General features: G+C 40.3%; 1 protein-coding gene across 1 annotated transcript in view; it reads left to right on the top strand.

Annotated features, from left to right (window-relative positions):
- The first annotated feature begins 628 nt into the window (after positions 1-628).
- Positions 629-17736, top strand: part of RCOR3 (REST corepressor 3) — a 31817-nt gene continuing 14709 nt past the window's right edge. Inside the window, exons 1-5 of the mRNA XM_081941338.1 lie at positions 629-951; positions 1963-2019; positions 14428-14505; positions 16541-16593; positions 17529-17690. Of these exons, the coding sequence (XP_081797464.1) occupies positions 783-951; positions 1963-2019; positions 14428-14505; positions 16541-16593; positions 17529-17690 (519 nt within the window). The 5' untranslated portion in view covers positions 629-782. The remainder of the gene's footprint in view (positions 952-1962; positions 2020-14427; positions 14506-16540; positions 16594-17528; positions 17691-17736) is intronic.

Below are 17736 nucleotides of genomic sequence, written 5' to 3'. Positions count from 1 at the left end.
CAAGTTCTCAGCCCAAAGGACACAAGCCTTCAAAAACTGAAAGAGTACTTTTATGGCGGATTACAATAATTTCCCTGGTAACCCCATGCAGAAGATCCCCCCACTCAATGTTTTCGCCTCCCACTCTTTTCACAACCTCCGGGAATCTGAAAGGAAGGTTTCATCCTCCTCTTTCCCAATTCTTCGTGCCAATAACCCCAACCGTATTAAGTTCACGCCTAATACTTTAAAACAGTGAAGCATAAAAATACAGGGTGACATTGTTAAGCAATGAAAGAAGCCCGAGAGCATCAATCCTCGTATGCCAAAGGCACGCTCAAAGATCTATTTAACCCGGGAGCAGCAAATCTTCCGATACGAGCGAGACCAACGTGCGCACGAGCGGGTTCACGCGAGGGGTCCCGCCGAGCTGAAGGGAAGCAGCCTCGGGGCTCGGTTACCGAGGACGGCCCCAGTTAGCCGCGGAAGGACCGGCACCGGCCCGCCAATTCCCCGCAGCAGAAGACGATCCGCAAAGCGCCGGCGCTCCCGCCTTCGCCGAACGTTTCCAACGAGCGAGGCTAGATCCGGCTGGGCTGCCGCGGAGGGATCCCCGATCCGTGGGCGGAGGAGTCGAGTAAAGGGAGGGGGGAAGAGAAGGAAGGAGACGCCGGCGCCGCGGCGGCCCGAGCCGCGGGGGGGCAGGCGGGGGAAAGGGGCACCAACATGGCGGCTCCGTATTAACTTTCCCCCCCTTCGGCAGCGGCTGCCACCGCCGGCCGCCCCTCTCTTGGGTAACCGTCATGCCGGGCATGATGGAGAAAGGAGCCGAGCTCCTGGTGGGCGCCAAGAACAGGGCGGCCTCCAACGGCACCAAGAACGGCGGTGGCGGCAGCAGCCCCGGTTCCAACGGGAACTTTTTCGAGCCGGAAAGCGGCGGTGGCGGCGGCGGTGACAGCGGCGACGAGCACGGTGCGGGCTTTATCTTCCCCCACCCTTTTTTTCTCCCGAACGGGTAGATTTGGGCCTAGTCACGTCGCCCCTGTGTACACTGGCTGGCTGGTGGCGACTGCACTGAGCTTCTATAGGTCTCTCTCTCTGTTGGGGTGTGTGCGCGAGCGCGCGCTCGTGCAGAAGAGTGTGAGAGGTACGCGCGCGACGAGGGTCCACACAGGGTGCGGATAACGCGAGTGTGTGTGTGGGGGGTGCGCGCGTGTAGGCGCGCGCGCCCTCGATTTCCCTCGGGCGCGCGCGCGCTGTGTGTGTGTGCCTGCCTGCTTGTCCATCTGTCCATCATCCCTCTATCCCGTGGAGAGTGGGTGTGCATTTTCACAATGGGCACACGTGTAATGCAACCGCAGCTCAGGCGCGGTACTGCATGGCATTTTACGTGTGTGTACAACTGTACACGTTTAGTGGCATATTATAACCTTGCAAACGAGTACGTTGTAGGTGTCTGGACTGTGAAAAGATTGCCATGAAGAGTGGTACACGCAGGTCTAGCTACGTGCAGCCCTTTCTGCCTTGTTTTTCTCTGCTAGGGATGCACTCGAGACATACACCCACGCAACATTGTGCTGCATCAGCACAATAAAGTAAAGGAACCGTTTCTGTATCTTTCTAAATTTAATTTAGCACAATTGTTGCCTTTCTGGAAATTAATCCCTACCTGGAATGTTAAAGGGAAGTAGGCATTTCTTTTTCCGGTGTATATGTGGTGGGGGGAGTAATCTCTTTTTTTCTTCTTTCTCCCTCTCTCTCCTCTCTGTCTCAGTCTCTCTCCCTACTTGTTCAAGGCTTTGAGGCTATCAAAGCAGCAAGGCTTGTGCTTATTGGTAATTGTCTATTGCATTGTCTGCGATGCTTCTAGATCCCAATCTCCACATTTTAATTTGTAATGACTATACTTCAGTCATTGAAGAGAAAGGCGTCCTTTCCCTTCCGCCCCTCTAAGAGATGCATTTATTTTTTCTTTCATTGCAGATGTAGGAATGAGGGTCGGAGCAGACTACCAAGCTCGCATCCCTGACTTTGATCCTGGTAAATATATATATATTTAAAATATATTTGTAACTTGATATCTCTGATGTTTTCAAAAATGGGAGTTTATTGCATGTGTTCATTATAATGAGAATGTAATTGAATTCTGCTGAATATTATGTGAGAGTGAAAGGAGGAGAGTTGCTTTTGTGAAGGTTAAAGGTGTAGGATTTTCTTTGGCACCCCTCCCCCAAGGCTTTGTGCAGCTTGTTCGTGGTCAATGAAGGTTTGCAGAACCAGCTTTTGATGATTGGAAGTTGAAACAAGCAGGCCTTATGTATGGAGAATGTGGCTCTTGTCTTCTGAGTAAGAAAGGAAGGATTTTAAATTTTCAAAAACTTACCTGTCTTGCATCTACAGTAGTTTGAAAAGACTATTTTATTCCAATAATATTGAAAACCATGCTTCCTTGATTTTCCAATATTTAAAATGGGGAGTAATGAAGTTTTCAATGTAATAAGCAATGCTTCTGTTCACCATGTGATGGAATAGACAAACTTGCACTTCTTGATACTGACTTATCTCAGTCTTAATTTGCATGTACTATATTAGCAGGAAATCACTATTATCCAAATATAGTCTTTATCTCTAGCCATATGTACAAGGAAGCACTAATAACTCTTCGGTAAACCTGGACAATCTATGTCAGTTGATTACTGCTGCCAATAATTGTGCCCGTCTCTTGAAATTATTATTTCATTCTAAGGTGACTCTGAATCTTTTGTTTTAAAGAAGCAAACTCATTATCTTTTTTAGAAATATTTTACTATTGCTATTAAAATCTTATCAATTATAAATGTTTCATTTTATAGGTAGAAAACTGTTTTCAACAATAAAAAGATTCAGGTTTAGTTTTGTTGTACCTGCCATATATACTGTTGGCTTTTGTTTCGATTCATCATATTTTAAAATATTGTCAGAGGTTGATAGAATTTGTGACTGGATTCTTGATTTTAAAAGTGCTTTGTAATTTTGCATATTTAATATACATTAAATACCCTAAACAATGCTAGTAAAAGAAGAATTTGCAGTTCTTCTTTTCTTCTGGAAGTATTGTCCAGTCTTAGTTTGTTGTGTTTCTTGTTTGTTCCCAGAAGTTTCTTTGATATGCTATTTAGACATTTAATAAAAGTCACGCCTCTTTTACAACCTATTTGCCACTTCACAGCTGTTATTGTTCCTCTATGATGATAGAGTCCTAGTATTTAGTATGGTTGTAGATAATTTGGGAATGTCATATTTGTTTCCAGTTCATCCATTTGGTCTCTATCAGTGATACAACTATAAGAGAAGCATAAACTATCAGCTAGGTTGCTGAGGCTGAAATGTGGAACACCATCTCATAATCACCTAACTTAATTATGTGTTCCATAAACCTTGAATCAAATGATTAATAATTTCACAGAAATGGGTATTTATAAGAAAATAGCAATAGATGGCAACAACCAACACCTAATAGCTTTTTCTCTCTGACCAACTTAACTTCCAGGATTATCATAATGTTTGTCATTTTAAAAACATGAGAGAATATTATATCTTGAATTTATCATTGATCTATTCATGTAAAATGTTCCTCTCAACTTTTCAAATACCCACAGCTAGAATTAACATTTTGAACTACCTACTCATATTACAATGCTTCTTAAGCAGTGATATTAAAGATGTATAGAATATTTTAAGGATGGACTGCCATTAGTATTTGATGCCTATAGTGTGTCAGACTATAAGAATTGTCTTGATTTCTCATGTAACCTCTTTCCCTAAATTTACTTTCATTTTTTTGCTTAATAGATTAAACCTATGGATTTGGTTTTTATATATTTTAGTTTTCTTTAATTGAATTATCTCTGCTATTTAAATTTTACCAATTTTACCTTCAACCTGTTTACTTTCTGATGCTGAAAAGTATCAGAATAGCAATAACAATAGCACTTACAGACTTACATACTGCTTCATAGTGCCTTACAGCCTTCTCTAAGGGATTTACAGAGTCTGCATATTGCCCCCAACAATCTGGGTCCTCAGATTATCCACCTCGTTCAGCATTGAACTGCTAGCAGTGAGCAGAGTCAGCCTGCAATATTTCATTCTAACCACTGCACCACCACAGCTCTTATCATATTTTATACGGTAATATATGATATTATATTACTCGTATCTTTTCTGTTCATTAGGAATTTGAAGTATCAAAGTTTAAACATTTTCATATGAGAAATCACCCTCTTTGTGTTGGGTGACATGTTACCTAAAGATATTTTCTTCATTTTCAGTTATCTATGACATGAACATATTCCGGCAATCTTTTTTCTTTTCTTTTCATGGCATTGTGTTCATCTTGGTTCATACCTGAGATAGTTAAAGTTGCCCTCAGCTGTTCCTTGACAAAATAATACTTCCTTCTTTAAGCAGACAACAAGCTGTGGCAATTTTGTTGTGGAGTACAATCTGATATATTTCATCAACTGAGTTCTTTTGGTAGGACTATCAAAAGATACCTATCAGCATGGCATCTATTGGGCACTTAAGGGTGGTATGGAGTATATGCCTTTTCTCTCTAGCTTTTGGTGTAATTTCAGAGCTATTCTACATTGGGCAGTAGGAAAGTGAGTCTATCAAATTGGGCTCTCCTCTACATCCTTGGGCGGGGAGGGGAGACCCCAGCTTCAAAGCTTGGATGAGTATAACTAGCAGTGGAGCAGCAGTGAAAGCAGAAAGCAGAAAAGTTTCAGAACGATGCCAGATAGGCAAGAAAGAGATAGGTTCTCAGTCATGCTTTATCGTGAAACTTCTCCAGTGCCTGTCAACTTTTGTTTGGGCTGCTCTTGAACATGAGTGTAGTACTGTTCAGGAAGAGCACTGAAGCCATGTCAAAAAGGAAAGCAAATATCAGTTGATAGTCAAACTCCCTTTGAATGGTGCTTATGCAAAATATATGTGCAGAGCAAATTTCAATAAAAAACTAAACTTACCATTCTTACTTTCCCCTCAAAGCCTAGCACCATCCCATGTTAAGGATAGAATTTGGTAAACAATTTTGTGACAACTGGAGATATAATGGAAGGAAAAAGAACTTCTTTCGGTCTCCATTTTAAAATGTCCAACATGTCATAAAGCAAACACTGTTTGCAGATGTTGTGTCTGTTCCAGGTTAGGTATTGGCTGGAATAGGGGGCAGCAAATTTTATGTCAGGACAGGCATACAGTACTTCGACTTTGTCAAAAGAAAGAACCCAAATCTGACCTGGGGACACAAGCAAAATGCAAAAAGAAATCACCAATTAAGAACAAATCAAATTATCTGAGTGGTAAAATATATAGAATTAAACTCTCATTTGATTTAAAAAATGGGAAATTGAATTTTTTTATTTGGTGACTTATAAAAGCTTTCACTAAGAAGGCTTGCAGGAAAGCTAGGGCCAGGTGAAAGAAAAATCCTGAAAATAACCCAGAAAATGTGTGGAAAATAAATTTTTCTCTTTTTTACTGTTGCTGCTACTACTACTACTCTAACACTGTTCTTTGAGTTTTTTTCTGAAATAGTTAAAGAAATGAAAAGATCATTATAAAATGTTTCCTAAAAGATTCTTTTCAAATTAAGATGAAAAATGTGTTGTGCTTGGAAATACATCAAATTAACAAAATACAGCATTAACATTACTTAACATATTTATTAATAACATAATTAACAAATTAACAAACCATGAAAGGAGAGTGAAGCTTACTCCAGACAAAATAGATTTATATGACATGCTAAAAGTTTTTAAAAGGCTCAGAAGTTAAATTGCTGGTAGCATTCTAGATTCAGAAAAACTGAAATATTAGCTATCACATAATATAGCAAATATTATTCCCTCTTTATTTCTCAGCTTGTTTTGCCTTTAAAATGAATGTTTTTGTATCAGTGGTATAACAGGAAACAAAGTCCACAGTATATAACATTTTTCTTTTAGTGTTTCAATTCCTTGTTTTCAGTTGAGTTATTTGGTGTCTTTTTTGTGCAACTTGCAATAATAAAATATGCTAAATTGCTATTTTAAGTTGCAACAAAAATTTAAAAATGTAAAGAAAATTAAATCAATAAATGTATAATTATTGCAATTATATTTTTCAATTTTATTTACTAAGAATATTTTACCTATTTTGCAAAGAATGACTTTATAACTGAAGAATTCTTCCAAACTATTTTTTCCTCAAATTTGAGAAAAAAATTGTTGTTGCTGAAATTTCTAAAAATGTTGTATTTCTAGATAAGTCCTATGTAATATTTTATCTCCAACATTACCTTATATAATTGTTAGTATCATATAAAATGTTTAATACAGGTATTACAATAAAAATAAAAGTGTAATATTTCTGCAGGGTGGTGGTTTGGTAATGTTATAGAATAATTACCTCTTCCTTCTATTAAGACTGAATTTTATTTTTATTTCTTACCCTTGTTTTGTTATGGCTATAATTACATAATGCAGTTTAGATGCCCAGAACCCAGCTGGGTGTTTTATCATGTCTTCTCTTTTAGTAGTTATCTTCAAGGATATTGTTTGAATTCCTCAGCTAGAATACAGGTAGTCCTTGGGCTACAACAAGCAGTTAGCACCAGAATTTGTATCCCTAAGTGACATGGTCAAAAGAGCAATGTCATGTGACCACACTGTTTAGCTATGGCAATTCTGGCATTCCTGATGGCCACCATTAAGCAAGGACCGCTCATGACTGCAATGTTCAACTTCCTGACAGCATTCCCATTGATTTAGTTTGTGGGGAGCCAGCTAGAAATGTAAGAAATTGTGATCACAGGGACATTTCAACAGCTGAAACTACAAAGATCCATCATAGTACCATTCAGGTACCATTCATTCAGTGCCATCAAAACTTTGAACAGTTGTTGAACAAATGCTTGTGTTCCAAGGACTACCTGTATCTACCTTTGTGTCCTGGTTTTCTACATCGATCATGTATCATTTTATTTACTGATTTGCCAACTATGGTAATTTTTAGATGCCTCTACATAGAAATGATTCTGTGTCACACTCAGATTTTATGTTGTATACCAACTATTTAGTCATTACTACATATGTAGAGAGACGCGGTGACTCTCTATGGCTAAGATGCTGAGTTTGTCGATCAGATATGTCAGCAGTTCGGCAGTTTGAATCCCTAGAGCCGCATAACGGAGTGAGCTGCTGTTATTTGTCCCAGTTTCTGCCAACCTAGCAGTTCGAAAGCATGTAAAAATGCAAGTAGAAAAAAAATAGGGACCACCTTTGGTGGGAAGGTGACAGCGTTCCGTGTGCCTTCGGTGTTTAGACATGCCGGCCACATGACCACGGAGACGTTTTTGGACAATGCTGTCTCTTCGACTTTTTGAAACTGAGATGAGCACCGCCCCCTAGAGTCAGGAACAACTAGCATATATGAGCGAGGGGAACCTTTACATTTACCTTTACATATATAAATAAATATGTATTATTACAATACATTTATTTATTGCAATTTATATGGCTGCCATCTCAAATTCATAATTGAGCAGCTAATAAATTAATATACAGCTTTAATAAATATTCTCTTATGTTTTCTGTAGTTACGGTGGTTCTAGATTTTATCTCAGTTTGACAATATTTGACAATGCTTGTGATTCTTTATTTCCTTGTTTTGAAAACATTCTTAGGTTTTTTGCTACAAGTTGGATTCAGAGTTTATCATACTAAAACAGATCCATTGAAATCAGCAAGTCATGACACAGCCTTCTGATTTCAGTTGATCTCTGAATGTGATTCCTTCTACATCCAGCAACACATATATGAGGAAAGATTAGTGGGGAAAGATTCATCACTATTTTCACAATCCATGATATTTGCACCTTGCAATGGAAGCAGTTTTCATCTTTGATTACCAAATGCAACCGAGGTTGACTATCTGTTGCCCATGTCATGTTGACTACATATCCTATCTTAGGCATGCTAAGTTTGTTTTTGCTGTTTTCTCATCTTTCTCTTTTCTGGATTGGGAAATTTTTTTCAGCTTCTCTTCTGATCACATTTCCACAGCATGCTTAGGTAGATTTATTATTAAGCAGTGTCTCCTTTCCTTCAGTGAATATGGCAAGTACTGTATTTTTTGGAGTATAAGACACACCAGAGTATAAGACACACCAAGGTTTTGAAGAGGCAAATTTAAGTTTTTGCACTCTGCAGATGTGAAAATGGGCCTGTTTTCTTTCAAAATAAGGGCATGAATAGCCTTTAGGAGGCTTGTAGAGTGCTCCTGGGTACTGGAGGGAGGGGGCAAAAATGAACAAAAAAAAGCCTATTTTTTGTGAAAACTGGCCCATTTTTTGTCAAAAAAGGGGCATGAACAGCCTTTAGGAGGCTTATAGAGTCTGGGGGGGGGGAAATTGAGGAAACAGTGGCCCGTTTTTTGCTCATTTCTGCCCTCCCCAGCCCCCAGGAGCACTCTGCAAGGCTCCTAAAGGCTCTGCACAGACATTTTGGTGAAGGGGGCGGGGTTTCGGGAGGCAAAAAATGTTATATTCAGTGTATAAGTCGCACCCAGATTTTCCCCCCCTTTTGAGGGAAAAAGGTGGGTCTTGTACTCCAAAAAATATGGTAAGCTATCTGTGGCATTTTTGGCCTAGGTTAGCATGATGTGGGAACATTTATTTAGTGAATAATATGAGTTACACATAAAAATAAATAAATTTCTCCCTTCATCAGTGTGGCCCTAAAGCGATCGTTGGTACTTACCTGAACATCGATTCTAATGATGAGAGAGGGAGGTGCTACCAGTGGGCTATCATCAATCCTGATTGGTCCATAGACGGAGATAAATTTGTTGCAGCCACGCCTCTACTCCTTCTGCCCAGTTTCCTCGAGGTCGTAGGGAGTAAACCTGTGAATCAAATGTCACAACAAGCAAAGAAACAAACTCCTCCCCCCAAGCCACTACCCTACTTAGGGTGGGAAGGTAGTACCTCCCTCCCTTATCATTTGAATCGACGTTCAGGTAAGTACCAACGATCATTCTCGATGAGCAGAGGGAGGTGCTACCAGTGGGACATACCCAAGCTAGCGTCCATAGGGGGGGAAGAATTATAAATCGGTAGCGGCTGATGGAGCCACTACTTGCTGCAACACTCTACGGCTGAATGATGCTTCAGCCTTGTAAGCATCCAATCTGTAGTATCGAATAAATGAAGTAGGAGTCTCCCAAGAAGCTGCCCTACAGATATCTTCAAATGGCGCTCTACTCGCCCATGCCGCCGTGGTGGCCGCACTGCGAGTAGAATGCGCAGTAATTCCCGGAGGAGGACTTTTGCCCTTAGCTACATAGGCCAAGGAAATAACTTTCCTTAACCTATTGTGTTAGATGTCAACCATGCACCTTGCGTGGATGGTTGGAAGGACACCAGAAGAGCTTCTGATTTACGGAATGAGACTGTTCGACGGAGATAAATGTAAATGCCCTGCGGACATCAAGCCTGTGCCAGAGTCGCTCCCTAGGATGAGATGGAGCAAGACAAAAGTTGGGCAACACTACGGTATCTCTTGTGCCCTATGAAACGGGGTATTAAGTTTGGGTAGAAAAGCGGATCTAACCGTAATGTCACCCTATCCTGGTGGAAAAAGCATCGATCGTTATGCGAGGACAGAGCCCCAATTTCTGAGATGCGTCTAGCCAATGTTATAGCAATCAAAAAAGTCACTTTTAGAGTTAGGAATTGAAGGGACCGAGTGAATTGGTTCAAAAGGTGTTTCATTCATAGCCTGTAGAACCAAAGGTAAGTCCCATGTGGGGAATCTGTACCACCGGAAGGGCAATATTGGCAGCCCCTTTCAAGAACCTCCTAACTAAAGGAAGATGAGATAGGGGAACCTGACCCTCACCTGGTAGAATGGTGGAAAGTACCACCGTTTGGCAACATAAGGTATTATATGTCAACCCCTTGTCTAACCCAGCTTGCAAGAAGTCTAAAACTTGTAGCACAGATGCATCCTCTGCCCTAATGTACGTCGCCTCACAACACTATACAAAAGCTGACCACGTAGCGTTATATATTCTAGTGGTCGAAGGTCGCCTGGCTGCTTCTGAGATGGAAATAATCTTAGCAGACACCTGGGCCCTACTCAAAATGTCCCTTTCAAGTGCCAGGCGGTTAGTTTTAGCCATTGAGGCTCTGGATAAATCAACACCCCCTGGCACAAGCAAATCTCCTCCCTGGGAATTCTCCAAGGTGGAGCCACTGACAGTTGGACCAAGTCCGCATACCACGGCCTCCTGGGCCAGTCCGGCACTAATAGAATTAGCTCCGCCTCCTCTGACACTATCTTCCTGATGGTCCCTCAAAGAAGGGGAAGGGGAGGGAAAGTGTATAGAAGGCCTGACGGCCATCGGCATCTCAGCACATCCATGTCCTCGGCTCCTCGAGTCCAATATCTGGTCACAAATCTCGGCAGTTGAGACTTCGCCGGAGTTGCAAACAGATTGATCACTGGAGTCCCGAATCTGTGGCAAATACGCTGAAATATGTCTGGGTGAAGCTGCCACTGCCCGTGGTTTACTGTGGCTCGGCTGAGTCAGTCCGCCTGGTGATTGGCAGTCCCGGAAATGTGATCCGCTACTATCGATATCACATGAGTCTCGGCCCACAAGATCAGTCTGTGTGCCTCTGTCCACAGAGCCCTGGAATGAGTCCCACCTTGCCTGTTCACATGTGCCTTCGTGGCGATGTTGTCAGTGAGAAGTAACACGTGTTTGTGATGCAAGTCGTGCTGGAAATGACGGAGAGCGAGACGTGCCGCCTTGAGCTCTAGATAGTTGATGTTGTGACACAAATCTGTCTTTGTCCAACGGCCTTGCATCATCTTTGAGCCCATCAATGCTCCCCAGCTGAAGAAACTTGTATCCGTAGTCACAGCGGAAGGGATGACCGTGCCCCCTCGAAAGGGACGATTAGCCTGACTTTGACCTCTATTCCTGTCTTGAAAGAAATTCCTGGACTGGAATCTGTCTCCCCTGGGGCCCCAAGACCTGTTCTGTTGAAAGTCAGGTTCAGAGGGTCGGTAGAACTGTCATCTGCGATATGGGGCTGGGTGGGACTCTTGGTGTTTAGCCATAGATGGGAGGACTTTCTTTTTCTCCTTGTTTTCCACCAAAATGGGATCTAAGGATTCCCCAAAGAGCTTTCCGCCTGCATATGGAGCTGATGTCATGTGAAACTTCGACTTATTATCAACCTGCCAGTTCTTTAACCACAGGAGGCGTCTTGAGGCTACAGAGGCAGACAAAGCTCGAGAGGCAAATTTAACCGAATCAAGCGTGGCATCTTGGGTCGCCGCAATGATCTTGGCTAAAACCTTTCATTGTGCATACCCTTCTGGGGGTGTGCGCTCTTGCAATTGTTGCAGCCACAACAGAGTTGTTCTATTGAAAAAGGAAGCAGCGGCTGCTGCCTTAATAACCCAAGTTGAAGCTTGAAAACTCTTTCTAAGGATAAGTTCTGCTTTCTTATCCTCAGGCTTCAACTTGTCTGCCTCATCTCCCGCAACTATGGCTGCTGAAGAAGACAGAGCGGCAACAGGGGTGTCAACCGTAGGCACCTGGAGGGCCTGGGAGAATGTTTACTCCATATTGTAAAGCTTCCTGTCATTTACTCCAGGTTTAGGGAAAGTACCAGGTTGGCCCCATGACTCTTGATCACCTCTAGAAATAGAGGTGGAGCTGGCACCTCTTCCTTATCTAGGGCTGTCTTGGCAAACATAGTTTGCGTTAGGAATCTGGAGCAGCGGCAGCAGTGCTGGCACCCAACTTAGTTGTAGATTTCACCTTGGTTAGCAACTGTTTGAATAGAGAAGGCTGGAAAAGTCCGGCAAAGGTAGGAATGGCCTGCTTTGCTGAGTCCTCATCATCAGACATTACCAGCCTGCGCACAGGCTCCTCCCCAGTAACTGACCCCCTCACTGGCTAAAGAGGGGGAACTTGGAGCTTTGGCCTCCTCGGCAACATGGACCGCTTCGGACCCCTTGTCCACAATAACCGGTCGGGTCTTAACTGGTTTTTTGGAACCTGTGGACTCTTTAGCTTGTGATTTCATGCCAGAGGAAATCCCATGGGATATCGCAGGAGCAATTAATCTTTGAATGTTAGGGGGTAAATTCTGCAATTCCTCATAATCATCCTCCATCTCCTCAATGTCAGGAAGCTCTGCCTGGGGAGCCAGCGAGGGATGAGGAATGAGGAAATTTCTAGAAGAGCCTTCCAGAGGATCTCCCATCATACCCCTGATGGCCCTAGGGCAGACAGAGGGGGAAGGGGAGACATCAATTCGAGCACCTCTACCCTCTCTAGTGGGAGATGGGGCTAAGGATGAAGCAGGACTAGAAACTCTGGAGGGAGACCTGCTCACCCGGCTCTGTTGATCCAGCAAACGCTCTGCCCCGGTCACACGTTTCTCCAGGGCCCTCTGCCTTGATTGTTCATTGCGCAAAGTGGCCCTGGACGGTCATTGTGCCGCTGGTGTTTTCGCGGCTGAAGACCTAGGTCTCGCCCCAGTCATTGTTACCTCAGAACCCTGAGTCCCAGCTGTGCCCTCTTGTCTGGAAGACATGCCTACGCTAATCTTCACTTACTCCACTGGCAACTCTGTGGAAAATCCACTCAATGGCTCCTCCTTCCCTTAATTGCCTTGTGGCTCCAATAAGTAACGACCTTTACAGTCCTTTCCAACTCTGTATACTGAAGGCTGCAGCCTCGTGGCACCTAAAATGGCTGCTGCTAGTCTTTTTTTTAAATTAAAATGGCCACCACTTATTCTTTGCAACTCAAAATGACCACTGCCTTCAGTTAACGGATGCCCACTTCGGTAGAAATGGCGGGCGGCTCAGAAAACTCTGGATTACACGGCAATAACAAATACCGCACTTAGACAGCTTGCAGGGAGCCCCATGCAAGAATCCTGCTCGCTCAACTGCCGACTCCTGAAAAGCGCTTCCTTTGGTGGCTGCTGGCTCGCTGCAAGGGAAGGAGAAGGTTTGTCAGAAAAAACTTTTTAAAACAGCCGCAGATTTTCCCGCCACCCGGGGCTAAAGCCGCGTGAGCTAGCTATAATTTTACTTTCAAGCCACCTCTTACATCGTCTGCTGAGGAGCTGTAACTAAATGCTGCCGGATCCAGCAGAATGTGATCCGAAGCCGCGTGAGGAGGCGACGAGCCCAACGTCTCCCCCACTCAGTGAATCATGATCTCCGAAGTTTGAAGGAATTTAGATAAGGAATAGACCAAATTAGCCAAATTCTCCTCAAATAATGTAAATCTCCAGAAAAAACAGTAAACCCACAGAAAATAGCAAGAGCTATGAAGAAATCCAGCCTAATTGGACCATAGACTGAGAGGAAACTGGACAGAAGGAATAGAGGCATGGCTGCAACAAATTTCTCTCAGTATATGGACCAATCAGGATTCATGATAGCCTACTGGTAGCACCTCCCTCTGCTCATCATTGAGAACTTTCTATTCCCAGTTAGACATTTTTTTTTCACCTCAGGTCAAATTTGGAGCTAGTGGTAATCTTCAGCTTTAACACTTCACAGCATTTCTATTAATGATGTGAAAAACTAAAAGGAGTCCTTCAGGAGGGATTGAATAGTCTTAGAGTTGGAAAATTTTGCTTTAAACTAAGTTTTTTTCAGGACATTTTTCATAGCATTTAGTGATATGAATTAGTAATGATTCCATTTTCTGAGATATTTTTTACTTTCCAATCTAGTCTAAAGCCCAGGGATTTTCTGGTGGCTTCCCATTCAAGTAGTAACCAGAGGTGATGCTTCATAGATTTTCAAGATAATCTAGAAGATGCTACTAGCTATGACAATAGTTTCAGAAGCAATTCCTTATTAATGTAAAAAATGCAATATATTCCACAAGCTCATAGGAAAATAAATAAGATGTTCAGTTTGAATTTTAGATTTAATTTTTTCCTGTTACCTCTCTTGTTAATTATTTTGCAAAGATAGATGATAATAGCTATCTTCCATACACATTAGCTATGCCTTCCCTAACATGGTGTTAAGAGATTTACCTTAAGATAACTTTTTTCTAATAAGGATAAAAACTAAATGTATCATTCTAAATGCTCAGCACTTGAAATTATTTTAGTTGTATCAAGTTGGGATTACTTTTGAAAGCAAAGTTCCCATTGGAATGAATTCCAGCCTATGCTACTTGAACAAGTTTTCCATTGTTTTTATTTCATTATTTACAAGGTGAAAAATACAGGATAGTTTTGTCCAATTACATATTAGCAATAAAACGCCAATCAGGTTATGTTTCAGCTTTCACTTAATAAATTTTAATGCTTTTATTATCTGAATTAAGTGTTCTTTGAAGTACTGAACATATTAATTTGTCTTTCAGGAGCTACAAAATACACAGATAAAGACAATGGAGGAATGCTTGTATGGTCTCCTTATCATAATATTTCTGATGCCAAATGTAAGTTTGATAAACTGCATTAAATAGAATCCTGGGAATTAATATGTATCAGGATTAAATGACAGATTATAAATCACATTTCATTGCACAAATTAATATGAAACTGTGTGTGTGTGTGTGAGAGAGAGAGAGAGAGAGAGAGAGAGAGAGAGAGAGATTCAGTCAACAATCAATTATTACCTCTCTGTGGATATTGTATTGATTTCTATTTGAAAATGGTACTTGGAATTTTATAATGTGCAGATGCATGTACTGCTTTCGCTAAAAAAAAGATTTTTTTTAAATGTTAAAATACTTTTTAAAAGGTACATCTTGATTGCTATTACAATTTTGTGTTTTGACCTCAGTGCAATTAATAATTTAAATTTTCAGGATGTAATTGACTTGTCTAGCAAAAATTATCCAATCTGGTAAAATATTGAAAATATATCCCTGCATTTCATAGGAATACACTTTCTAGACATAAGATGTGACATAAAATCAGATATATTATATAAAATAATCTTTAATAACATACTGTGGATATGGAACATCCTGCAACAGCAAACCGTGTGTGTGTGTGTGTGCGTGTGCTTAGTATTCTGATGCTTCTGAATCTGGAGTTTTAAATGAAGCATTGATTGGTCGAAGTGTACGCTGCTGAATTATAATCAATTAATGATGACTTAGAACAAAATAAAGTAAAATCACTATCAAAATAAACTGAAGTAAATAAAACATCCTAATAGCTAATTACCAAATAAATCTGATTCCAAGTGGCATTCAATCATGTCCCAGGAGTTCTCTGAAGGGATATAGGCTATATTAGCTTTCAGAATAAATAACTGCATTAATCCAACATGAATATATGTGTACGTACTGTTATCATATAGATACTTTTATGCAGTTTATCTCTGCCATGGTAAATTAAGAATATTCTTTTAGTCAGAGATTTATATATCTAGTGTGGTGTCCTTGCATGCTACTATATATAGCCAGTTCCATATATTGCATGATTGGCTTATGGATTCATGAATCCGTGTTCAACAGTCCCTTGCTTCAAAAGTATTTATAGATTCATGAATCCATGTTGATATATTTTCTAGTTACCAAAAGAAGGATTCCTAATTGTATAACTGCAGGATTTAATTCTTTTAAGAGTTAGATTTTAAGAGCAAAATATATATTTTAAAATGGGGGAAATGACAGTTGAAACCATTTCAGTTTTCTCCTAGATTGTTGAATTTGCCATAGTACTAATAAGTTTAAATATCTGCATCTCCATTCAGAAAATTAGTTGTTCCAGTGTTATAGAAATGGCATCAAATTAACAAATACATCACATTTTCATGTTGCCTATTTCAGGGCTTAACTAAAGTCTGCCTTCTAAATGAAATACTCTTGCTCCCTAGTTTTTATCAGACTTTCTGAACATGTCACATTTATCTCTCCACATTAGTTTTATATTTTTAGCTCTCCATCTGAGTCTTCTCTTTCCTTGCTACCTTATTTAACAATACAGAGATCTAAGCTGTTCTTCAATAAAGACGAACAGTGCAAAAAAGGAAGCACTGCATTGACTCTCCTTGTATTGCACTCATATTTGAATGTAATATTTCATTGAAGCAGAAAAGAAGCTAGAAAGAAGAAAACTCAAAGTACCTATGCAACTGATAAAAAGGTGTTTGAAAGCTCTGGGGTAGTAATGAATTGGATTTTAGACCTTCCATAGAATTACTTCAAGATGGACCTTTTTGTGCTTATTGTTGGATTTTTTACTGCACTTGAATCAACGTAGGATTGCAGTTTTGATCACGTTTTTTTCCATTCCTATAGAATCTTTTCAGTATATGCATTTATTATAGATGTGTATAATTGAAGCAGGATATAAAGATAAACAAATAAAAATTAACATGAGCACCAATATATATTTCAGTATTTAAATAAACCATAATGGATTAATATGGGTGAATGTAATCAGGATCCATGATCCTAAAATGTTGTTTTTTTCTGTAAATATATTAGAAAATAATTCTAGCATCCTTCTGTTACACAGTGGATGAATACATTGCTATAGCAAAGGAAAAACATGGATACAATGTGGAACAGGTAAGAGTTTTAAAAGATTAATTAGTACAATACAATTTAGCCTTTTTCTTTGCAGGGCTTTGATAAGTAAAACTATATAACCATAAAATAGTGTGTATTGTTTGCGAAAACAGAGAAAAAAAGTAACGTTCCATCTTCTGTTCCTTCTAAAGGAAGTAAAGGGGAAAAGAGGGACATTCAAATATCCCCAGGAAAGAGCTCTATAATAAAAAGGTCACTGGTAAAAGTCTCACTTCTGATATCAGCTAACCTAATTTCCAAAATGAGCGGAATGTAGTGTTAAACTTCAGATTTGATTTAAATGTGAAAGGGAAGATATGAATCTTCAAATTACCTCAATGTCAGCTTATTTAGAAAATGAATGAAGCCTGTGCCCCTGTGGACGCTTAAAATGTCAACTCTCATTAGATCAAGCCAGCATTGTCAAGAGATGATGGAGCTGAATATTAGGCCCAAATTACAGTTTTATTTATTTAAATAAGTATAGTTATTTCAGTGTAAATATTACTTGAGTACTGTAGCACAACAGATACTCTTCAATAATCTACTTGAAACTTCTCCTTTGTGAGAATAATTCAGTAATTTGGAAAGGGCAAAATTCATTTTTTTAAAGTAAACTTTTTGAACCTGACTGTAGTTCAGCGCAAGCTACAGAATGTAGAATATAAGCAGAAGCAGGGGATTAAATGGCAGTTACGTTGTTTGCAATGGTATACTGTACAATGTGAAACTTTCCCTTTTTTTCTTTTTTCTTTTTTCTCATCAGAATATATAGTTTGTATTGGAGAAAGTATCAAAAACATTAGGTGCAGCTAGGTGGGTAAAATGTGCCTTCTGACAGACCTGGATGTGATCTTGCACATCATTAAGATAAGAAAGTAAAAAGTCAATGTGGAACACCATGAAACTTACACCAGTTTGGTTCTTTTTTAAAGGCACTTGGCATGTTGTTCTGGCATAAGCACAACATTGAGAAATCCCTTGCAGATCTCCCGAATTTTACTCCTTTTCCAGATGAGTGGACAGTTGAAGATAAAGTCCTTTTTGAACAAGCTTTCAGTTTCCATGGAAAAAGCTTTCACAGAATTCAACAAATGGTAAGGAAATAAACGGCTTTCCCCCCCTCCCCTTCAAAGTATTTCA

Source organism: Natrix helvetica (assembly GCF_964273705.1).
Source record: "Natrix helvetica genome assembly, chromosome: 2".
Lineage (NCBI taxonomy): Eukaryota > Metazoa > Chordata > Lepidosauria > Squamata > Natricidae > Natrix > Natrix helvetica.
The sequence above is the reverse complement of the archived record's forward strand: the minus strand, read 5'-3'. Positions and strand labels throughout refer to the sequence as shown.